The 26,807-nt window shown below is 36.4% G+C and overlaps 1 protein-coding gene and 1 long non-coding RNA gene across 3 annotated transcripts in view; both read left to right on the top strand.

Annotated features, from left to right (window-relative positions):
- LOC149784629 (uncharacterized) overlaps positions 1-26,807 on the top strand; it is a 441,350-nt gene that overhangs the window by 131,014 nt on the left and 283,529 nt on the right. The gene's annotated exons all lie outside the window — the stretch shown is intronic.
- The window catches only part of LOC149784632 (uncharacterized), a 300,236-nt gene that overhangs the window by 8,802 nt on the left and 264,627 nt on the right, over positions 1-26,807 (top strand). For both annotated transcript variants that reach the window (XM_089932690.1, XM_089932691.1), the window contains exons 3-6: positions 6,393-6,983; positions 8,176-8,324; positions 10,618-10,786; positions 25,581-25,840. In XM_089932690.1, the coding sequence (XP_089788816.1) occupies positions 6,393-6,983; positions 8,176-8,324; positions 10,618-10,786; positions 25,581-25,840 (1,169 nt within the window). The remainder of the gene's footprint in view (positions 1-6,392; positions 6,984-8,175; positions 8,325-10,617; positions 10,787-25,580; positions 25,841-26,807) is intronic.

Consider the following 26,807-nt stretch of genomic DNA (forward strand, 5'->3'; position numbering starts at 1 on the left):
GTTTTTTTTGATGGACCAGAAAGATTGGCTAACATATCATTACATTCATATGGGTTAACTTCAAACAGTGCCGAGATAAACACCCAATGGCTATAACAATAATAACTAACAGCATCTATACGAAACCTTGAGAAACACTCAACAGCTTTACAATATTAACAAATAACTATTGTAAGAGTATTGAGAAACACTCATCTGCTCTCTACTCAAACTTGCACATATTATTATTATTATTATTATTATTCTATTTCAGTTTCTACTTGCACTCATTATTATTTTATTATTATTATTATTATTATTATATTATTTGGTTTTGTATTTCTATTGAATTGTAATAAACATTGTTTGAACAAGGTCGGCAAGAAACATGTGACTTGGCCTCACAATTACTGTCTGATTACAATTTAACAGATTAAGCAGATATTTAAGCTAAAGTTGCTGATTTAAAAAAAAACGTAAAAATTGAACAAATAAATATTCTGAAAGGTTTTTAGTTATACAGAAGCAGATCTCAAAAATGTAGTTTTAGTCCTGTTCCAAATGTACTATATAAACATTATTTTTGCATTTATTTATGTAGATGTCGTGAAATAACTATGAATTCTCATTCGTGGAAAATAATAAACAAAAGAGTTATCTTTTCTTTGCACACTGCCTTATATGACCTTTATAGTATAAAAAAATTGTAAAATATTTTCCTTCGCACGTTCAAAACGTTTTGAGCTTATAACACGACCCTCGAAAAACTGATGAGGTCCCAACACAGACGATTACAAACCTCTTATACCTTCTGTGGAATTCTGCAGGATTCTGCGTTTGGCCAGGAAACTTTTAACGGTCGCTGGGTAGCAACCGCAGGTAACAAAAATCTGCGGGCGTTTGCTTGCAGGGTCACCCAAGCTATGTTACTGATCGCAGAAGAACTACACACTAATTAATAAATGTAATTAGAATCCTATATAACACAGAGTATTAGCTAAGTGTGCACAATATACTTTTGAATGGTCAAACATTTCGATACAAAAATGTTTAATTTAGAATGGTTGATACCGTAAGCGACCACTAACCATTAAGCTATATAAACAACTGAAGTGTTCCAAATGTGCCAAATCTGAAAACGAGACCAATACTTCGGCTAGTGACACATGCATTCATGACATGACATAACACCACCATGGAATGAAAGAGTTCAAGGGATGATTTATGATCAGTGTATGTGCAGATATGAAATATACCCAGGAATCATGCCGATCATCTTTTCAGTACTGAATATCGGTAGGTATTAATTGTTACATTAATGTTGACTGTCATTGTTGACAACACCCACCCACCTAGCTACGATGGCGAACCCTGTCTGCGAAGTAAAGGTGCTAGGTCTAGTAGTTTTGGTACGACCATTTACCCTACTGTAACACCGAGAGTTTTACGATTAATGAATTTAATTTGAAACTTATACAAATTTTAGAGGCTAGATCCCCTGCCCATTACAATAGCCTTACAATATAACAAATTTATGACTAGAACTTTGAGAAACATTCAATGGCATCCTAATGAAGCTTGTACTTATCATTATTATTATTATTATTATCCATAATTTCCTATGATTAAATATAGTTATTTTCTGTAATGTGATAAAACACTATAATTTGAAAGAAATTAAGTAATGGACACTGAATATTCTAATTTTGTTGCATTTGTCTTATAATGAACACCGACAACAGATGTATCTCATAAATTCAAGAACAGGTCTTAAAATCTTGTTTGGTATATCTTCACATGTGGAACCATACTGAAGCAGACAAAACAGAATAAATCACAACAAAGAAGACATACGTAATACAAAATACAGGCAGACTCACAAGCATTACATGTACCACAAGGAAACTGTGTCTGGCTCTGTCATTTTACATTACTGTTACTTTTCTGATAATATCCAATATATCACAAATGAACACACAAATCAACGAATTGTAACACATTTAATAGCAAAATGGCAAATTATATTTCCTTTTGATTTTAAAATTCATCAATGTACCACACAGAATGGAAAGTTATCCCAGGTTTCTACAGCACAATGCTTCATAATACTAGCAGATTTTTATAACTATGAATAAAAAACATCACCATACAGGCTACATAATTTTATTTCGCTCTCTACATAAGATTTGAACCCAAGTTTGCTGGTAAACTGCACCCATTGTTGTGCTTGTAATCATTGACCTCTATACCATTTTCAGTGTTTCCCTTTACGCATATTTGTGCGTCACGGACGCACGCTGGAGAAAATTGACTCACACATTTTGTTGCGTTGCATTTTTTTGATGCAAGGGATTCGCATAATGCAATCAGAATTTATTTACTATCCAATGCGTTGGACGAAGGGTGGCATCGTGTATACTTTGAGCATAGGCACTGACTGGTTCCCCACTTTGTTTACTCCCTGTGTTGGTCTCCTCTATTCGTATTATGGAGTGGAACGCAGGGAACATACGAAATAAGGAACCAGACTAGCATAGGCAATGTTATGACGGAGCAGCTTCCCTTAATCTCGCGAGCTCCCACGCGATTTCCATTGAGCTCAGCAAGTAGTCATCTTGGTGTTTAACCTCAATACTTGTTGCACTAGAAAGCGGTCTCCAGATTAAAACGTCATGCACTAAAAATCATTAGCGAAGAAAGTGAAAGAAGCAGAACACAAAAGAGTAACTGTGCAATCTAACTTTAATGAAAAATGGAGAAAAAAATTCCCTTGACTGGAATACGGCACATCCATTAGGATTTCTGGTGTGACTTACGATAGCGTGATTGCGAAGACTGCATAAGTGAATAATCCTTTTGTGACAGGGTTTAAGAATTTTAACAAATCTGCCCTCTTTTGCCACAAGATATATGGAGAACACATTATAACCCAAGACATTCTTTCACAACAAAGAAATCAGTAAACTTGCCAAGACAAATGCATTCATTTTTGGATTACACAGTCGGGGGGCATTGCAGATTATGTTGGTTTTTAACTTTGCTGCAATAAAAGAAAAACTTTAAAGTTCAAGTTTATCTTATTAGAAACAAGTTGAATCATTAGCCTCCTTGATTTTTGGATAAATTTGTTCCAGGACGAAGTACAATGAAACCAATGACAGTACACTTTTTATGACAGGCAGTAAATTGACTGTCATTCGGTTATAAAGATTTATTAGGCTTTTTGTATTGGCTTGCATGTAATATGTTGCTCTATAATATTGCTTCGAAAAGATTATAAGGAGTAAAGGAGACTGTTAAAAGTACAATTTTAAAAGAAAAATGAAATAAAATTATTTTTTGAATGGACAATGCATTTGTTTGTTAAATTTAATTGTGCATGTTGGTTTATTGGTATGTTTAGAGAGAGAGAGAGAGCGTATGGTGTGCAAGTTGCAATATCCTATTTCAAGCTGAAAAAGTATGAGTTGGATGAAAATTTGTCAGTATATTTTTGACCCCCACATTTTTTATTTGACCCCCAGTTCTGACACCAAAGGTGTTTTTTACTCTCAGTTTTACACTCCTGGGGGATACACTGATTTTAACCCTGCATGTATATTTGAGCTGACTCATTCTTTTCATCTTGAGTCCAGTTATTTACATGAAATATGAAAGTTGCATCTAGAAGTATGCCATTAAAGGATAATTATGTTTGGTCATACATGACACTGCCATTTCTACTAATTGGATTATCTTTGCAATTAATGTGAATTGTGTGTCTATTACTGCATTTCATCTCCATTACAGTAACTAAATATTCTATAACAAAACAGAGAAAATAAAAAGAATAAATTCTCACCAAACTGGACAAATAAACAAATAAATATAATAATGCTTAGTTCAAAATCTGGTTGTATTTTGTATGTTATCATAGTATAGTAAACCTTACTATATATACAAGTTTGAATTCTGTTACTTTACATAAGCACCATCCATGCTAATATTAAAGTCAATGGATAACAACAAACAATACCAAGATATGCATTGTTAACTTGCTACATTTTTAAAATTTCTTCTACATTGCTGTATTTTCATATCCATTACTGTATATTACAGTACATTACTGAAAATTTCTGTGTTTAGGGAAACCAACTATGCAGTAAAATTGTAAAACAACTTTCTCACCCAGGGTCTTAACAACCAGAACTCTTAACAAAGATGTCTGAAATATGACCTGGTCCTAGCAGAAATGCTGACAAGCCTATTTATTCTCCCCACTGAAGTCTGCACCTGGCGGGGAAAATTCTATTGTTTTCTTGGTAACAGCTACCTATAAAAAATCCTCAAGCAAAGGTTGCATGGCATGTATACAAAATGCTATTAATCACAATAAAACTAAACCTGACAATTAATTAATAACTGTGATTGAAAACCTACATGACCTAGTATATTAGCAAAGATTGCAGAAAATGAACATATGTCTAAATGGTCAAAATGTGCAATACAATGAAAAATTAGCTTTAAAAATGAGTAATATCATAAGGGACCTTTGAAACATGATAATAACATTGGTATTCCAAATGGGCCAAATCTGGAAATGAGGGTGATTGTACCTATGATAAGTGTTCATCTATTTCACCTCACAACGTAATGGATTTAAAGAGTTTAAATGATAATTTATGTTCATTTTATATTTAAGTATGGAATATACTCAATAATCATACCAACCAATTCTTGGTATGGGATAAATGTAGGTACTAATAAATAAATTAATATGATCAAAAATGTTGACAACAACCACACACCTACAGTGTGCCATGTGGTACATCCATGAAGTAGGGGTACTAATATTAGTACTACCATCCACTCTGATTTACCACTGAAAGCTTTGTGATTATTGAACTTTTTTACAAGTACCAAAACTGAGGCTAGAGCTGATTATTAAATGTCACATTGCAAAATCACTACAGTATTTATCAGATTATCTTGGAAACGATTAAACCATCATGATTGAGCAGAAAACAGATTGACAAATAAACATCAAGTAAAAATACCATGTTACAAGTTGTTGAATAGAAATCAACATGACTGTCGATTTGATATCCCAAACATGAACAGATGCTTTCAGTAAAACATCCCATGGATTATAGTGATTTTGTTTCCTACTGGTACATATGCATTGCATTCTTAACCACAAATTATAATCCCAACAGCTGAGTTCCTTTTCCAAATGAATGTAGTCATATTTTTGTAATATAAGCCTTTTATAAAGATTGATGCTGCTTGGTACAGCAATCCCATTATCATGCTGCATTAAACCAGTCAAGATCAATAGCTGTGCTGTATGGGAAATAAGGCCTTATTAGCCAAGATCAACTGCTTTAGCTTCATATGAAATGAATAGACCAACACAAATATGTGCTATGGATGTGTGTACCATAGAAGAAAGAAAGAAGTGGCATTCTTGCATTTTATGGATGTGCCTTTTAAACGCTTTGCCTTGTGTCAATTTTTTTGAAGGCTACTACAGCATATAAATTGCAAAGTATAAGGAAGAGTTATTATACACAAAATGATGCACCATCTAAAGATGGGGTGAATAGGAAAAGGCATTAATTAGGCAATGGTTTCAAAACAAACATGCATTGAATGCTTAATTGCTGTTGAAATTATATTTGCATTAGTTAAACTTGTAATCAGCTTAATGATAAAGTGTTGTTTGCTATATAATTACTAATCAATGACTTAGTCTTTTTAAGGGCAGTTATTGCTTACAATGAGTTTCTGTGTATGCATTTTATAAAATTAGAGCACCATTTTAAGGTTTTTATTTCTGGCAGTGTTTACATTTGTTTGAGAGGTTTTGTTTCTTCTAAGTTCTTGTACAATCCTCATTTTTACATGTTTTTTATTTTGCTTTTTCTTGGTGCCATGTAGCAGTTATTGTACTGAGATGCTGTTTACATTACATTACACACACACACACACACACATACATGCATGCACACATCATACATACATACATACATACAAACATACATACATACATGCATGCACACATGATGCATACATACATAAATACATACATACATACATACATACATATATCCATACATCCATCCATACATACATACATACCAATGGTAGTCTTAATGCATTGACTATTTTATTGTCAATCACTCCCTGTCAACCACTATGAAGTGGAGGTACACGTGTACCAAAAGAATGTTGGTGTTGAGTTGCTTGGTATCTACCCCACCACCACCACCATAGTATTTAAACTTGTAGTAGCATGGAGTGGCTTATCTGGCCCACCACATGTAGTGGTGAGACAAAAGATCATTGAAGTTGTATTTTTATTTTTCATTTCCAGATTGATTTTTTGTTGCAAAGCACTATTCAACTGTAGTATATGTTCCTTCTGATTTCAGATTCAGAACAGGATTATAAACTACAGCGCCTTGTTAAAGTTCTGAATGAGAATTACAAAACGAGTGAGAGCACTGCAGATCAGGAACAGGTTGCAAGCTCTCCTCAACTAGAGAGAGCTGACCACAATCCAGCTGTCATTGTTGCTGATGATAACAATGATACAGAGGCAATATATCATGGGGCTTTTCAACAGAATATTGGCCAGAATCTTTCATCTAGGGCTAGTCTTCAAGAAGAACCACCTTCCATGGTAGATCAGAGTAATCGCACCCAGTCTGAAAATAACATGATGCCTGGAAGAGAGCCTGGAGAAAGTAATGCCACTGAAAGTCATAAGACAGATCCATTGAGGGAAATGTTAAAACTGTTGAAAGAAAATCCAGACAAAACAAAGCAGGATGTAAGAAAGTATGCACGTTTAACAATGTGGGACTTTGCAGGGCAGTATGCCTTTTACACAACACACCAGATGTTCCTGACGAGACGTGCCATTTACCTGTTAGTTTCAGATGTCAGTGGACAAATTACTGATATTGTAGAAGATGAGTGTTACTTTGACACTGAAGGCAAAGTGAAATGCAAAGTTCATGGTACATGCTGGGCTTTGTCTCATCTTTAAATTCATTTATCTTGAATTTGACACAGATAAAAGATATTTTTCAATATACAAAAAATAATCACATTCGTTTGTACAACTGTAAACATTTCTTGGTTAAGATTGTAAGAACTCAGTTATAATTAGAAGAGAATGTTGAGTGGATTAAAAGATTGATTCCATACGGCTGATCTTGAAAAATTAATATAATAACCATATAATTGTCAGTTGCAACATAAAAGCATTTAAAGGAGATAAAACATGACATGCCAAGAAAGAAATGATTGATATAATTAATTATTAATTGCACTACAGAATGTGTCATTTTTGGGTCCATATTTGATGCTGCTTTAATGATAGTAATATCCTTATATGATTAAGTAATTTCCTCATGAACCAATTATTTCTTCATATTATTTTCATTCAGAAAAATGGACTTCAGGATTTTCCCCAACAATAGTATTTTTATGTCACTCCACTGTTTTTCAGTTGTAACTGCTAACAAGCAGCTGAGTTACTGCTTAAAAATATGTAATACCTACTTAACAGTCATTTCCTGTAAAGTCAGTTATTGTTGCAAGTACCTGTCTTTCCTTAATTTGAGTTTAGACTTTTCATAATTTATTTTAAACTGTGCAGATAAGCAGTAAGACCTCTATTTGTCTTGTATTTTGTGGCTATATAGAGCCTTTAAGTAAACTGGGAAAACATAATGACAAGACAAGTTTAGACAGTGACACCTTGATTGATTGCCTGACAAACAGAAAACAATACATACATTTGAATCTTAGGAAAGCTTAGTTGGCAACACCTATATTGATTGTCTGTGAAAGAAATAATTTTAAAACTTGACTTAGTGACTTTTGCATTTTACTTCATTAAGATGTTTATTTGGCAGTTAAAAGGACAAATTAAAGACTAACTGATATATGAGATGTATCAGAACTCTCACGATGACATCTGATTGAGCAGAGTTTGTGGTCACATTCTTTGATCTACTGGGAATGTCCGGCAAAAGCAGGATTTTCAGATTCTTTAGTTTCAAGTCATTTCATTCTGATACACATTCAATTATGTCTGTCAGAAACTAAGTCAGTATTGTTTTAGTAAATATTTTGTCAGCCATTAGATGTACATTATTCTGTCAATGCTTTGAATGTTTATATTTTGTTTCTTGCCTTTTTTAGAGCTAGTTGAGATCTGGATGAATTCCGTACATTCGTGTGCACCACCTGACACAGAAAACTTGAATTCTGCACATTCCCCTACAACATCTTACACAGTCATCCCACCACCTGTGATTTTAGTGGGGACACATGTTGATCAAATTTCACAGGTATTTAATTTGGTCAATAACACATATCTACTGAATGTACAAACTGCAAATAATTGAGAGTGAGGAATGTGACAATCATTTCATTGCCATGGCTAGTGATTGTCACAAATCATTAAAACCTGCAGCTATAATTAGAGGAAGCTTTCAGAAATGTTCAGATTGTTAAATATGAATCCATGCAAGTTTTTGAAGTAATCAAGTAGAAGAATAAATATTAATGTTTCTTAATTAAAGCCGTAGCCTAAATCTATGCAAGGTTTCAAAGTTAAATAGTAGACTAATAAATATGGATATCTACACATACACTAGTAAGCCGTAATGACCCCACCCTATGATAGAGCTCATACGTAACTAGAGTAACATCACTGGCTTGCCAATGCAAACCCACATACATTTTGCTACTCCCTCTAAACTACTTGGAGGCAATTACCTTGAAACTTCACATACTTACTCATCTTATGGTCTAGATGGAATTAGATGAAAAGGATGCCACTCATATATCCAATATGGCTACCATAATAACCATCCTGAAAGTATTGCTATTACTATAATATATTAGTGGATGGTCGTAGCATGGGGTGTTCACTCAAGGACTTTATTTAAAGCCTTGTTGGCCCTGACTGAAATTGGTACCATTCAGTTTCCAATACGGCCATGACAGCATTTGTCATAAATATGTTGTTATTGCTACTTCGTTATGGATGGGATGGTCATGTCAGCATCGGGTTTTCACTGAAAGACTTCTTATGATTTCTGGTTGTTTCTAGGTGAAACTGTGCCAATCTAAGGCCTTGTTATCAATATTTTTTATGGGATGGTAAGATCAGTGTGGGTTTTACTAGAAGATTTCTTAGAATGTCTTGTTGGCACTAAATGTAAATGGTCTTTGTCTGATATCCAATTTGGCCTCAATAGCAGCCATTTTGAAAATCTTAGTATCATTACTCATACTTAATGGATGGTCTTATCAACATGTGATTTTGTTAAAAGACTTATTATGATATCTAGCTGATCCTAAAAAATAGTGCTGATCTAATATCCAATATGGCTGTCATGGTAGCCATCATAAAAATCTTGTTATCACAACTCTGCTTGACTAAAAACTAATGTTAGCATGGGTGTGTTTGTTGCAAGACTTCTTGGTTGATCTAGTTAGTCTCAAAGTAAAATGATGCTTATCTGATGTCCAATATGGCTATCACAGTAGTGTTCTTGTAAATTCTGTTAGTGATGTGTCTCCTGAATTGTGGTTGTTGTTGTTTATGGTTTAATGCCATTTTCCAGTGCATGATTGGTTATATATGGTGGCCAGTATAATGGTATATACATGGTGGCCAGTGTAATTTGTGGAGGAAGAACCACCAACTCATGGAAAGCTACTGGCAAGCTTTTTATGTGTCTACTCCCCTCAAAATTATTTGCTATATCAGCACAGGGTTTTTAACAATATACCTTTTATGATTCCTTGATGGTCCTACATGAAGAAGTGACTGTTGTACATGGAGTATGGCTTCCACAATGACTACCTTAAAAATCTTTATGTCCGTGCTCCCAGTTAATGGATGTTTATTATGACATGGCATTTTCACTAAAAGATTGTTAATAAAAACTACTTTGTAGCAAATAAAAAAGGTGCCAAGCTAATTTGTGTACCGCATCAGCTAGCACAACATCTTGTCATCGATAAAGATTTTCAGAGATGATTTCAACACCAAGTGGTGAAATATAGGAAATAGTCTTGTCTTGAATTTGTACATAGTCATTCTTGATGTCTAGTACACTGCCATTCCATTTGAGGGACTCTTGTTATCAAAGTAAAGATCACTGACCAATTTTCTTTAGGCCCTTTTCTGCACAGTGCAAAATCTGGTATGCAGCTTGACTTCTTTGAGACCTTGACAGAAAATGAAAGCAATGTTTCATAGTTTTTAGCTGTGTTACAGCCCTTAAGTGACAGACCAACTTATTTGCATTCCCTTAATTATTAATGAATTTCAAATAAATTGCATAGCTAATATTGACCCGCCAACATTTCTTTCTGTGCCCTAATTCCTTTGTAGGATTTGTAGCAATCTTTCTGTGTTTTAGCTCGCTTGATATGAAACTAAGCAAAGTCATGTTGATGAATTTGAGTTTGCAGTACTTAGTCTGCATCATCATTTAACAGAGATGTGACAATTGATATTTGAACCATCCCATTGTTTGTTTTTCATTCAGCAATTATCTAAATTATTATTATTGAATTTCATGTCAGGGAATATCAGTTACTAAATATTGTAATATTTTGTATCAGAGAAAATCAGCCATTAGGTGCAGTGAGGAATATAAACACTCCCATATAATGCAAGCAGGAAAACAGCCAACATTGTCCATCAGCCAAGAGTCTTTACAAACATCTACTGAAAGGCTACAAAGAAAAAGAAGAGCAACGGATCAGGTCTTCTCTAGTTCCATTCAGAAAGGTATGCAGAATAGTTTTAAATGTATCATCAGACAGGTACACTGGTGATAACATCATTGACAGTATGTGCCATTGGTGTTATAATTGGGATAAGTAGCAACCCCAGTCATTTTTTTGATATTGAAATAACTGCAAACACTTGCTTTCTTCATATAGATCTGTTTAACAGCATTTCAAAACAGTTTATTGTTTTAAAATATCTCTATTAGAAAAAAGTTATATTACTTTTAAGTTCCAAAATATTTACAAATTTCTAGAATTTGTGTCTTATGTAAATGTATTCAGATTATGTGGCAGTCAAGGAAACGAAGTAAAATTTGATTTCTTTAAAAATGTTATAACTTTCTTATTTGTTGAGATATTATTATGAAATTTGATATTGTGATTGCATTTTTCCTGCAGAATGCATTACTGTCATTAAATATGTTGTATGACTTCAATATTTTCATTTACAACTGAAAATCATATAAAAATTTCACAACTTTTATGACAGTTAACTTAATACAAATATATCACATTAGCAAGAGTTCATATACGAGTAAAACAACTTCGAAATCAACAAAAATGCAATGTTTATACATAATTGTGATTGAAACAATGTTGCAAGACCTAATTTAAGGGTGGCCGAGTGGTCTAAAGCACTCTTCGTTACGGATCACTGCCATCTCACCTCTGTCTGCGGCGGTTCGAGTCTAAGATTCAGCTTATGTGGGCATGTGAGAAAGCTTGCCAGTAGCTTCTCGTGGGTCGGTGGTTCTTTCCGGGGTTTTCCGGGTTCTTCCTCCACCATTAATACTGGCCGCCATGTATAGCCTATCATGCTGAAAAATGGCGTTAAACCCCACAACACCAACAACAACAACCTAATTTAAAGCATACTGTGATGTTAATCAATATCATTTATAATTTCATCAATGTCTTCAATTTCTGCTACTTTGTTCTCCTTGTCTAGTATTTGAGATCTAATCATTTCACAGTTGTCAAATTTGGCATTACGTCTTTCAGCATCACCTGGTACTAAAGAGTCTCTGTTTCAATTTGAAGCGGAGACTTTTAATTTCAGTTCTTAAATAACTGTTGCTTTTCTGAAGGGACAAGATCTTTGATTTCTCACTATTTCTTTTCTCAGAAATAACTCCTACTTGCTCTGTCATCTGATGCTTGGTTCTCATTAGTCACAGTTGCTAGCTTTAGTTCAATTTCTTTCAATTTTTCAGTCATCATCTTTATTTGGTTCTCTTGCCTGCTGACTAATCGTTTCAAGCCACACAATGCATGCAAGTGTTTCTTTGAGGTCTCGTCTCTTTTATTTACATTCCGCACAGAATAGTGACCAATCCAGTTTTTAATGTTTTCTAACTTCTCAGTATTTTCGGCAATTTTCTTCTGAAGTTTTGAGCATTGTTTCAACTGTTTCTTATTTGAATACTTAAGTTAGTTTCTTTTTTCAGAGTTTCATCATCATTATCATTGTCATCACTGTCAACAAGATTACCACTTGCCTGAACATCAGTGGGCTTTTTCTTAGTGCAAAATTTATTTTCGCTTAAATTGTCATTTTCTATCTGCTGATTAGTTTCCTTTGTAATTTCTTCATCACAAAACACTGTTTCTTCAGTTTTTTTCATGGTCAGCTGATGGCTTCATCATTTATGGATGAAAGGCAATTCAGGACGCTGTCAAAGTGTTCAGCCCATTATTGAAGAATCTTCTCTTTGTCAGCAATCAGTGTGTTCCCATCTGCGTTGAGAAGGGGGGATGATGCAGATGATCCATGCACCTCTTTCTTGCAAGGTCTTCATGTCATGCTTGTCTGCATAGCACTGGATCTCATCAACTTTGTTTTTCAGCCATGTGTCTCATATCTGATGGAGTTTCTCCTGTACAGGTCTGCGTATATTGCAGTACACATCTTTCCTGCAGGTGTACATTGGGTTGTTGAGGTTGGTTTGATGGAGGCAATGTTTCTTATCCAGCAACTGCTTGATCTCGTCGCAGTTCTCATCAAACCAGTCTTGGTGCTTTCTGGTTTCTTCAGGGGCATCCATGATATACTGTTTGGTACTGGTGCATTTCAGCTTGCAGATGTTTAGTCATTTAGGAGCATTCTTTCCCTGTGGGCGTCTTTTGGGCTGAATGTGAATGTTGAGCTTTGTGATGATGAGGCAGTGTATGTCCAGCAGATGGCAACATACAAGGACTTGGACACACACAATCTTGCCTGTCCCTTTTGCTGACAGTGATGTAGTTGATGAGATGCCAGTGCTTATAGTGAGGGTGCATCCATGATGTTCAGTTACAGGTAGGGAGGTGGAAGACTATATATGGGATCAGTAGTTCATACTCGGTGCAAGTCTGGTGCAAAAGGAGACCGTTGCTGATACAATGACCCACTCCATGCTTTCCTAGCTCTCCATCCCAGGCAACATGACGTGATGACCACAGCCTATTCTTGCAATGAAGTCACCAAGAATGGCATGCTTATATGCCATTGGAACGTCAGCAATGACGGAGTGAAGATCCTCATAGAACTTGACTTCTACTCCATCCAGATTGGCCATGGTTGCAATGTAGTAACTGATGAAGGTTAGGTGTTTTCTTCAAGACAAGAGGGGGAGTTTCATGGTCATGAGTATATAGCTTACTCCTTTGGGAGGTCTGGCCAATTTGCCAATTAGTGATGTCTTCTCTGCAAAGCAGACTCTAATCTTATGGTACTGTTCACATTCCTCGGCCACTTGAAAAGAAAGTGTATCAGGGGCTACTTTCACAGAGTTCGCCTTCTCTTGCAAGCTGGGTCTTGCTCAAGGCAGCAATGTCCACATTGTATCTGGCAAGTTCCATTCCTATTAGGGCAGTTCTCTTCTGGGGTCTTTCTGCATTGTCTCTGTCCAATAAGGTGTGCACCTTCCATGTGCCAAGTGTCTTTTTTCTTTGACCGCTGGAGGAGGGTCCCTACCGGCCATGATAAGCTGGCTAGGGAGGTTAAGAGCAGGCGATTTTAGGGCACCTTTTCTAGCCCCTTCCTCATGCAATGGAGGTGAATAGTGCATTCCTGCAGAGGGTTTCTCAGTCACGCAAGGGGCTGCCCGACTCCACTGCTGATCCGTGTCAGTGGTGAACGACCCTAATGGCCTGAGCCACCTGCATGCAGGTTTGTGGATATGGCTGCCAGTGTACCCACACCTGCTGCTTCATCACTTGCCTTTTGCCACATGACTTTAGTGGGTGATGAAATGGGATGGGTGGGTGACAAGAGTGACTTGAGTGGTGACTTTGTTTTAAGTGAGAGTTGCGCAGTTCATTGACCTCACTCTCTTGCCCAAAACCATCAGAGTCCAGCAGCATGACAAATTCGAGGCGGCCAGAGATGGAGTTGAGTGCAGTGGATGATCAGGATGTCCAGCGTGTCTTGTTGATCTCTTAGTGCTCCATGGAGCTTTTCTGGGAATTGCCTTTCTGCCCATTGACCAGATGGTGGTTCCTCCGTGGAGGCTGCCAAATCCAGTCTTCACTTGCTATGTAGACAAATTCTAACTCACCGAGAGTTTAAGACTCGTCAGTTACCCTCATCTTGGTTTAGCCGGCCAGTCGAGGCCCTTTTCCAGCATGTGGCCGCTGTACATGCCACAGCTTCTTGGAGCCACAGTTGAGAACTGAGTGCCAAGTGGGGACCAAAGTTGGGCGAGTTATCCCAGAAGGAGGACGACTACTTCCCCCAACCAGAGGTGCTACCCCTCCCTGAACACCCATCCCTGTGTATCTGCAAGAGAAGTACAGTTGTTCCCCTTTTGTAAGGTCACCCCATCAACAGCAGGAAAGTAGCCTTATAAAGTGATGTAATAGCTACATTTGAAGCATGAAAGGCATGCATGATTAAATATTTAATATGTTTGTTTAATAAAGATGCAAATACATGTACATGTATTGTGGAATCAAATGTGATAAAACTAACAATCCTGCATAGCCATCAATCTTGGTACCAAAAAAATCCAGCTTGTCAGTAAAATCTGTTTGCAAACAGTAGAATGACATTTAGTGTTTTAGATTTTAATTGCTTGTTTGGGTTAAAGCCTGCTATATCCCATGACTTTGTCAAGTTTTACCCTCATGTGAATATTATTTTTGTGTGTACTGTTACTAAACTTTGGGCAATAAATATATTCTAACTCTAGCATAAATGATTTAAAACGTTTTGTTTTTTTTTGTGATGTGACACCATTAATATAGACAATAAAAGCAATGCGACTGCAGGTGCAGACATTTCCACCTGCCAGCAGCGGTGTCATTTTTGAAACACTCACTCGATCAGAGTTATGTTAAGGTAGTCTGATCATGGCAGCCTATGGCATTAGGATTGGAAGATTGGGAATTTGAGTTTCCTATGACACTTCCCACCCACTTTTGGTATATGGACATTTATGTTGGGGTATGTAGTCATTGTCAATTGCCTATTGCAAAATTGGAATTTGCTGCCACCATGCATGGCAGCATATGGTACCAGCTTACCAGCAGGCCTAGCAAACTTAAATGATGTCCGATTGGGTCATACCTGCTTGAAATCAAAAGGGAAAAGGTCTGTTTTATGAGAAATTGTGAATATTATAACTGCTGTCAGATGTGACTAAACCACAGCAATGATAGGAATTGACCATGTACTCGTCATTTACATTGCTAGTCACATGACTGCACAAATCTCACTACCTTATGTCACCAGAACACGGTGATGGCTTTGAATCTGACCCCTAACCACAACATAAATGTCCAAATATTAAAAATGGGATGGGATGGGTCAGAGTAAACTATGATTAGACAACTGTTACCATTTCTTTCAGATAGAGTAATAAGTGAAAATGTATGTACTTGAAAATGTCAAATCCTGGAACAGAACATTGGTACTAAAGTATTATGCTGTGTAACATGTAGCTTGAAATGCCAGTGTCAGATATACACAGGTCACTGGGGAAATGGAAGATGTGTTGTCCTTTGTATTTTATAATGTAGCCTGATTTAGGATGATTTGCTGTTTAACAAATTCAGATATAACATGATTGAGGCATGGTTGCCAAAAATTGTATATTTGTTCATTCATCAAAAAATAATCGTTCTTTCTCCAAAGTATGAACACTAGTGTGTAAAAAGTTAATTATCATCTTTGGAAGAGACAGTGTTTGAACTCACATATAACATTTTCATAGCATGGTTCTTGAGATTAAACAATCAAACAATTTCTTGAAGAAGCAAGTTTTGTGCCAAAATAAACATGAGCTTTATTTAATAATTTGGCAAGATGTGACACATTCTTGGGAGACAAAAAACCATCTTATGATTTCATCTTTCATGATATGAACAAATGTTCAAAGTTTGTACATTTTGTTAATATTGATCTCAAATGTGTTAGTAGTTGATCACAGACCTTTCATCTAAGCTTAGTTTTGAATGCATTCTGGTCATTAAAAATCTGATTTGTTTGTGTGTGTATGATTTAGATTTTTAAGGTAGCTTTAACAATTTTTCAGTCTTATTGGTGTGATGTCTGCAGAGTAGCAGTTTATAGTAATGTCTAGCACTGGGACATCACGCTGCAGACATGTAGCATGATGTCCCATCCAGTCACATTATCCTGACACCAGGCCGACCAGTCCTAATACTTCCCTCTTAATGCTGAGCGCCAAGTGAGGCAGCTGTTACTACCAGTTTTATGTCTTTGGTATTACTCAGCCAGGGATCGAATCCACGACCTCCTGCATTTGAGGTGGATGATCTAACCACTAGGCCACTGGAGTGGTTAATCCTATTATTAATGAACGATACACAATAAAAACCAGTAAATTTGTATCCATTGGTCGGCCTGGTGTATGTATAATGTGACAGGTATTTTTAGCATATATAAATACAGTTTTATATTAAAACAGTGTGTTTATTACATATGTCTCTATCAGATGTTGTGGGAGTCATGAAATTTTGTATTTGAAAAATGCACATTATCTAAGCTGAAAGGTTCTTTAATTCCATCAATGGTCATACATGAACCTTGAAAAATTAATTTCTTTCCTGGAGAAAGTGTGGAAAAAACCTGGAATTATTTTTGAAAAAAGCATTGGAACCATGACAAGTCCATGAACTATACATGTATATTCAGCCTTATGACTGGGTCGTTACTGTTTAAGGACTAAATATATGGTTCACATTTGAGTGTAATTTCAGTGTTATCTGTTGTGTTGTATGCTTTTTTATCAATAGAAATGGCAGTTATCTGGAATTTAATAGTCTATAACTCATGGGATTACTTTTCATGTTTAAATTAGGATAAATGTTCACTTCAACAAGGCCTCATCAACGCAATGCACAAGTTTGTTTAGATTTCTTTGAACAAATTAAAAGCGTTGAACTGCCTTTTCTAAATGAAAAGCTGTACAGTGGTATAAGTACAGTTTTCTATGCATTGTGGCCATGTTAAAATTAACTAAAATTTGATTTGGCATGATATCTGTTACAGTCACATTATCTTAATTAAACTAGGTAATGTGCATAATCATCATACCCGGTATAATGGTGTAGATAAAGTGGTGACTATCTCTATCTCTCTTTCCCCATCCCTCTCTCTCTCTCTCTCTGTCTTCTTCTGTCACTGTCACTATCTCTCTTTCCATCTCTGTCTCCCTGTGGACCTCTAAAGAGCATGCTTGCAGGAGGCATACACAGTAAACCACTCCGATGTGATGAGACCACGTTCACTCCATGGTAGTCATCTGCGATGACTCAACAAGAAAGTGTGGTGTGCAGAGCACTTCTCTGCAAGCCACTGCGGCAACTCCATCAGAATGTGTGGATTGATGGTAGAGTTTTTCCTTCTTCACCCTTTCCAATCTTACTCAAACCCACCGCAATGCTTGTGGTTCCAAAACATAGTGTGAGCTGTTCTGTGTTTAAATGTCAGGTCAATCTCTAATATACATTTCTGTCATCTGGGTCTGCCTGCATAAGTCCAGCACATGCCTATCCTGGTCCAGCTTTTAAATAGAAAATGCAGAGGTGCCATGGGTGTAATTGTCAGCAGATCATCTGGCTCCACATTTGTGGAAAACCTGAACAGTATAAGACCCTGAGAGGCTACTCTTGCAGAATGTCCACTTTGTGATGGCCACTGATGTCATCACAAGACAGATTAACATGAATCACTGAGATAACTCTGACAATATCAGGCACAATATATTATCAAGACACTCAAGATTCCGTGTGTAAGACTTACTAGTTCACAGGACTTGTATTAATATAATCAGGTCAGTGGGAATTTTTATAAATCTTGGCCATATGATGTCAGTCATATACAGTGCAGATTTAACTGAAATGACACAGCTTGAAGTGGACATTTATTTAAGAGTTTATACCAATCATTAATAAAATTGTTCATCAAATCTCCTTATTCTGTGTCATTTGCAACGGTCAAAATTTACACCCTCAGCTACCAAAAACACAAATGAATTGTTTGAGAGAAGATACTTGAATGATCATGATCAGATATTAAGCTAACTTTAATACACACTCAGTGATGCTGGTGCGATCTTAAGTGTGTGGAATTCCTGCATGGTGATTATTATAGAGAAAGTCACATCATAAATTGTGGGTGAGGATTCAAACTTCAGTCATTCAGGAGGGATTTCTAGTAGGCTAGCCAAGTGGTCCAATTTTCTTGCCTTTGCCGATCACTGCCATCTTACCTCTGTCTCCATGGATTCAAATCCCCAGACTAGGCCAAAGTGGGTATGTGGCAAAGTCACTTGTAGCTTCTCATGGGTTGGAGATCTTACCAGGGTTTCTCCTTGGTTCTTTTTTATAATGATCACCATAAATAACCTGTCTGGCACAGATAAATGGTGTTAAAACATAAAATTACAACATTAATCAATCATTGAGGCAATGCACATGATAGCATTGATTTTGTGTAAAACATCTATATAGCTCAACAATCATGAAAACCATTCCACTTGCATGTGATTTGGACAAATTGTTCTGTTTCTGTTGCAATTATTGCTTTGATGAGTTTTGCAGTTTGCTTTACTTTATCTCTGGTTTTCAGTCTTGACTACAATTTCTCTTGTTGGCATGGTCAGTTTTGCAGGCGTTCATTGGATGTTCAAGGTGAGGTCTTCCTCTGAGGTATTTTGCGACTATAACATGTATTTGGTATGTTTACATGTACCTGTGTGCTTGTGAAGAAGTTCCAGTGGATCACAAGCAGTATTGTAGCATGAGTCAGCAGTCTCTGCTATAGCATCACTTGTGGATTTTATTACTATATATACCGGTATATATATATATATATATATATATATATATATATATATATATATATATATATATATATATTATAATGGTTAAATTGCTTTATCCAAAGGCAACAAAATATGTTTTCCTGATGGAACTGGAAGTTCTGGTTAAGTCAGCTGTGAGTAAACTCTGTGGGTACTAAACGTCCCATGGAGACATATTCTAAAACTCATCGGTCATTTATAGGTCAGCCACATCTGAATCTAATGACTTTTTGCAGTACCATGCATGTGAAGACCATTAAATGTCATCGATAAGTTGCAGTTGTGTCTGATCACTTGACATGCATGTGGTTAACATTGTGACAAATAGATCCCATATTAATTATTGTGTCGACTGCAGAAAATAATATTCACATAGGGATGTCTTTGTGTGTAAGAATCACATCATTATACCCAACAAGATTACTTGCACCTAGATCAAGGCCATCATTGGAGGGGGCTTTATTGATTCAGGAAAAGAATCCAATTGTGAATGACAAAGATGTCTTTGACATTGCAACAGCTTCTGTGAAGTCCTTGAGTACATCATAACTTGGTTGTTCTTCAGTGGATGGTACTATCATATATGCTGATTCTTGATTAACCATCTCTTAATCATATTCAGCAACAGCTGAGTTTTCAAGGGTCCAGCTGGGTCAATGATCAATGCATTAACTGAGTTTGGTAACATGTCACAGAGTTTGGGTGGCCAAGGATTTACCTGCACAGAGAAGTCAGTGATAGTATAATCTTTTAATGCTGTACTTTTCCATTAAGCTATGTTCATTATAAATTGTTGTACAACACAATCATGCCTTCATATTGTGTCTGATGCAAATTAAAAATTGTACTGCAAATCCCACTTGCATTGTGACGTAATAATAGCTGTGGTTGCTAATCCAGTTCATAGTCACATGTTAAAGGCGGTCTTTAATGTACAGTAAATAGATTACTTTGGAAGGAAGGTTAAGTAATAACATGAACAATTTCTGTTCCAGAATTTTGTTTATAAGTTTGAATATGTGGGAGATATCAGTGAGTAGCAGAACAGAGAGGCTACCCACACCTTGAAAAGAAAACCCACTCATATTGGCATTTGCATTTATGATGGGATACAAACTGTAAGGATCATTTGATTGCATCGCTTTAATAGGATGAATCTACCATATATTAAACTGGTTCAGCTTTATTGGCAAAGACAGTAAGAACAGCACGGCAGAGAGGAAGGTGGTTGATGTTTTTATTTAATATGCACCAATCTCAAGACTGAGCAAGAAACATGTGAGAGCAAGCTAAAAGTACAGGAGTCTGACATTTAATCAATAAGGTAAAATGAAATCTCAGAGAACATGAAATCACATCGGTACTATATATGAACACAAGGAGTGCAAGTGTGACCCCAACCATCCGCTCGAGTCATCTTTTCTCATGCATCTTTTATCACTTCAAAATCGCAAGATGACCGAAAAATGACACATATCCCTTCAAAACACAGTAATGTACCAATGCGTAACTCATGGAGAAATATCGCATGAATACAATCTTGCAAATTAACATTTATTTAACCAATATGGTCACAAACCCTTTCTACAGGAAATTCTGAGAAAATTAAAAAGAAACATTTATTGATTCTTTTACAAGAAATTGTCCGATATCAAAGTTACAAGTAACCTATGCAACTGCTACTTTGAAACTGGAACCATGCTCAGTGAATTGTTACAGTACCATGTCCTATGCCATAAATAACAGTTTACAAGAGACAGTAATTTAAAAAATATTTCACCTCCAACCTCTGTGCAAAAAGCATTAGTGCCTTGCAGTCATGGTTTTCTTAAATTTTTCGCTGCTTTTAAGGTCTGATTCTAAAACACCCGCATTATCCAATTTTCAAAGCACGTACTCTAGAGGATTATAGTTGCACTAAAATAGAACTGGGCAAGTTGCACTGGCTGCATGCATTATGACACAAATCCATTCATTGCAATATGTCATAATGCAGTCAACAACATGTATATATTTTATATTCATATGAAGACGAAATGTCTGGGTAAACAATACAGTATTTTCTGCAATTATTTCTCCCATTTATTTTCATACCCACCCAATCTCCAACAGTAACTGATAAAAAGTATAACTGCATATTTTCATCCCCATTATAGATCAATGCATATGAAGAAAACATCCCATTCTCTTATGTATCTAAGTGCACATTACAAGTCATGTACATTACATTTACAGGTCCTTGCTGTCTCCCCCCCCCCAGCATTCGGGTCATGCTAAATAATATAGGACACAGTCCATGGGCTGCATGCACCATGTCAGATAAAAATCTGATACCTGCAATCAGCTGCATGTATAGTTGTTTATGCTTGCTCGTGAGAGGACTGACAAACCATGTAAAATACTTGCATGACAAATATTTTCAGTGGTTATTTCTCACATTTACTTCCATCGACTCTCCAATAGTTAGTCATTAATAGTATATATCTTAAGCCCCATTACAAATCAGTCTCAAATGAAATCATACAAACAGTTGTAACGGCTAATCAAATTAATCTCATCCCATGAAGAAAGAAAACAAACAGAAAAAGTAAAAATTCTATTGGGTAGTGGACCATTAAAGGAGCTTCCTGCAAAAAGTTAGTTTGAGAATTACTAGGCAGTTGCTCATGCAGAGTTAATCTTGCTGCAAATCCACCAGAACAACTGTGGCAGTCAAAACATTATCACATACCTAACTGGCACAAAAATCAAGTAATACGAGAGAGAGAGAGAGAGAGAGAGAGAGAGAGAATGCATGTGAGTATCACAGGCTGATGAGGGAGTGATAAAGAATTGCATACTTGTATAAAAAGGGTAATCAAGATGTGTTTTTGTGTACCAGGCTGATGGATGTTAGAGGCAGTGTCAAACAACTTCAGTTTCATAAATCTGGTAAATTATTGGGAGAGAACGAGTGTGTGTGTTTGTGTCACTGACAGATGTGAAGGCAATGATGGTGAACTTTGTGTTTAAGTAGAGTAATTGAGTGATGTATGGTTTGATTGAAAGACACAGGGAAAGTGATATAGAGAGCCTTGCAGTATAACCAGTTGAGTTTCAAATCCTGCAGTATAACCACCTGAGTTTCAAACCCTGCAGTATAACCACCTGAGTTTCAAACCCTGCAGTATAACCACTTGAGTTTCAAACCCTGCAGTATAACCAGTTGATTTTCAAACCCTGCAGTATAACCACTTGAGTTTCAAACTCTGCAGTATAACCACTTGAGTTTCAAACCCTGCAGTATAAACAGTTGAGTTTCAAACCCTGCAGTATAACCACTTGAGTTTCAAACCCTGCAGTATAAACAGTTGAGTTTCAAACCCTGCAGTATAACCACTTGAGTTTCAAACCCTGCAGTATAACCACTTGAGTTTCAAACCCTGCAGTATAACCACTTGAATTTCTAACCCTGCAGTATAACCACATGAGTTTCAAACCCTGGAGTATAACCACTTGAGTTTATAACCCTGCAGCATAACCAGTTGTTTCAAACCCTGTAGTATAACCACTTGAGTTTCAAACCCTGCAGTATAACCAGTTGTTTCAAACCCTGCAGCAGTATAACCACTTGAGTTTCAAACCCTGCAGCATAACCAGTTGTTTCAAACCCTGTAGTATAACCACTTGAGTTTCAAACTCTGCAGTATAACAAGTTGAGTTTCAAACCCTGCAGTATAACCAGTTGTTTCAAACCCTGCAGTAAAACCAGTTGTTTCAAACCCTGCAGTATAACCACCTGAGTTTCAAACCCTGCAGTATAACCACTTGAGTTTCAAACCCTGCAGCATAACCAATTGTTTCAAACCCAGTAGTATAACCACTTGAGTTTCAAACCCTGCAGTATAAACAGTTGAGTTTCAAACCCTGCAGTATAACCAGTTGAGTTTCAAACCCTGCAGTATAACCACTTGAGTTTATAACCCTGCAGCATAACCAATTGTTTCAAACCCAGTAGTATAACCACTTGAGTTTTAAACCCTGCAGTATAACCAGTTGTTTCAAACCCTGCAGCAGTATAACCACTTGAGTTTCAAACCCTGCAGCATAACCAGTTGTTTCAAACCCTGTAGTATAACCACTTGAGTTTCAAACTCTGCAGTATAACAAGTTGAGTTTCAAACCCTGCAGTATAGCCAGTTGTTTCAAACCCTGCAGTAAAACCAGTTGTTTCAAACCCTGCAGTATAACCACCTGAGTTTCAAACCCTGCAGTATAACCACTTGAGTTTCAAACCCTGCAGTATAACCACTTGAGTTTCAAACCATGCAGTATAACCAGTTGAGTTTCAAACCCTGCAGTTCAACCAGTAGATTGTTACTTTTTGAGTCTTCATTTAGAAATTAGAAACTGCAGAACAATTTTTGTTTTAATAATAATTTGTCACCATACATTACGTAGAATCCCATTACAGTACATGAAATATCAGGCGTTGGCTCAGTCATTGTATAGTCAGTCAATAACATTTATAAAAGAAAATAAGTTTACCATCTATAATAAAGATATTCACTCAGGACATATCTATTTTGGTTGATGTGGAAGCTAGCAAAGTGTGCAAAGGCTCGCCAGTGATTGATTCAAAATACACTGAATTGACCTGTATATGGATTATGCAGAATTGTCTTAAGTACTGCTTGTACCAGGATTATGAATTGTAATTGGTAACACTTAAAAAGCAGGTCACATTATAGCTTTACCAATTCTTGTTCACTTACCATGCCAATAAATTGTTACAAACTAATACGTATGATTATTTTTAAAAGAAATCTATAGTTATTTTATATGCATTTATATATGTTTGTATTTTCTAACTTATCTTGTATGAAATAAACCAAAGAAACAAGGAGCTCACAACTCAAAATCACACAGATGTTGTTCTAAGCCTCGCCAGTTGTATTGGGTTTTAAATTCATGTTGAGCATCATATCAACCATTTCCCTCTAGAGTTTTTTTTTGTCATTTGAGAGCTTTCATTTTTAGCTCTATTTTGTCATCAACCAGAAAAGATTATGGGTTGGTTTTTAATCCTGGATCCATTTTGTGTTAGAACAAGTTTGTTATTACTACTCATAAACTGTTGGAGGGATTATATCCAAGCTGTACAGATATATTCATGGCATTGTCTGGTTCAGGGTGGGCAAAATATGGCCTGCGGGAATGAACTGATGTTACCTTTTAATTTACAGCACATGGTGTGGCTTTAAAAACATCGCTTATATTGCCTGTACCCTGTGCATGCATGGTCAAGTGAGTTTTCAGTGAAAATGATGTTTGTTGTTATGTTGTTTTAGGGATTAATGCCATTTTTCAGCACAAGATAGGCTGTACATGGTGGCCAGTATAAATGGTGGAGGAAGATCCTGGGAAAACCCTGGAAATAACCACTGACCCATGAGAAGCTACTGGAAAGCTTTCTCACATACCTATATTGGCTGAATCCGAGACTCGAACCCACACGGACAGAGGTGAGAAGGCAGCGATCCATAACAGTGAGCGCTTTAGACCAGTTGGCCACTCTGGGCCCTGTGAAAATGATGGAGCCACTTGGACATCCAATATGGTTATCACACTAGTTATTCTTTGTTACCTTTCTTATTGCTCATGCTCCTAAAGTAACTGTTATACCAATATTGGGGTTTCACTTAGAAAAAGTCTTAGGATGTCTAGTTGGTTGTATATGAAAATGGTGGAGATCTCAGACAATATGGGAACCATTTTAAAAATATGGCTACTAAGGCACTCATATTTAAAATGTTAAGCACCTGCATAAAGGACAATGGTCTTAAATGGGAATTTGACTGAAACACTTTTTATGATGTCTAGTTGGCCCTAAATGAAAATGATGCCAATCTAGTTGACCCTAGATGAAAACGGTGCCAATCTGACATTTAGAAGGGCTGAATTGATGGACATTTTGAAAAGCTTTTTCTCACTAGTACACCTGAGTTAGTTGATTCATACGTTAAATGTTAACTGCTGATTGGGGTTGATAGTGTGATTCAATGCTTTTGATATGCTTTTAATTAGTACGCTATGACATACATCCAGTTTTAGAATAATATAATTTGGGTACCGCTCCGGTGGCCTAGTGGTTAGAGCGTCCACCTCAGAAGCGGGAGGTCGAGGGTTTGAACCCCGGCCGAATCATGCCAAAGACTTATACAAATGGTACTAACAGTTGCCTCGCTTGGTGCTCGGCATTAAAAGGTTAGTGTTAGGACTGGTCGGCCTGGTGTCAGAATAATTTGACTGGGTGGGGACATCATACTACATGTCTGCAGCATGATGCCCCAGTGCTAGACATCACTATAAACTGCCACACTGCAGACATGGTACCAATATGACTGAAAAATTCTTAAAGCTACATTAAAAGGACTTATGAATCTGTATATGGATTTATTTATGGCCAGCAGTAAGAATGCAAGTATTTTTTGTTTGCAGGAGTGACTTGTGCTGATCCTAAATTGTTGTACCAGGTTCTACACAAATCGACACAAGGTGCCCTTTCTAGCCGATCTACTTTGGAAAGAAACTGTCAAACTGTGGGTCTGCGATTTCATAGAGAAACTCCTGGTAATGGGAACTGCTTCTTTGAGGCTGTGTCCAGTCAGCTTCAGCGACTAAACTGTCCGATACAAATATCTCCACAACAATTACGCCAGGATGCTGTTGCCTTCTTGAAAGCTAATCGAGTACTGCAGGTAAGAACAATTCTATACTGTCCATACCATGAAGCTGGAATATGAAAGTCATTATTTTTTTAAATAAGTTCCATATGTAAATTACTATCTAGATTATAAAATATGACTAAGTGAAAGGATGCATATATATATATATATATATATATATATATCCTATGATTTTGCAATAGGTGTTATTAAAATGGCCCTTAAATACGGACTTATGTAAGAAAAGCAAAAATTATGGAAAACTGGTTGTTGCTGAAAGATAAGCATAATTTATTCATCTGTGTTTGATATGGATCCAGATTAGTGCAGTTACTCAGGGAACCAGACTAACTATACAACAGTACCTCAGATGTTATAAACTGCCTATACTTTTCTTGCAAAGTGTCTGCATGATCAAACTGTTGATTATAGACTATTTTAAAAATGGTGACCAGCAAGTGGTGAATGTTGAAGGACTCATGGTACTAAATTCAGTTCCCTTTGTAAACCTATGCAAACACCCATATTAAAAATTCAGTAACTTAATATTTCTGAGTGCTCGTGATCAAACCTATATTTATCAGTATAGAAGAAACCTGGACGTCAGCTTCTGTGTAGAGGCAAGGATATGAGCCTCACCATTTTCTGGACCTGCATGAGTTTGAAACATAAGCTTTCAATTACGCACCAAAGAGTTGGGTGCTAATTTTAGTAATGTGTTTCAAACTTAAGACTGTTAAAGGACTGAAATTCCATCAATAAAACTGTCTCTAGTTTTTTTATTATTTACAACTAGGTTAAGCTCTCAAAATATTATTTTTCCTAAAACATAACTTACATTATTAACCAATCCTGTACAGCCAAACCCATATATACTCTATTTTATGTTCACCCATTTCCAGGCTGATTCCCATTTTCCATATAATTATTACCATGTGTCCTGAAGACGAGGGGAAAATAAGCATTTTAAAAAGTGTTAAAAGCACATAAGTATAAAAGG

The sequence above is a fragment of the Sinohyriopsis cumingii genome, chromosome 14 (genome assembly GCF_028554795.1).
Source record: "Sinohyriopsis cumingii isolate HCF-2022 chromosome 14, ASM2855479v2, whole genome shotgun sequence".
NCBI classification, from domain to species: Eukaryota; Metazoa; Mollusca; class Bivalvia; order Unionida; family Unionidae; genus Sinohyriopsis; species Sinohyriopsis cumingii.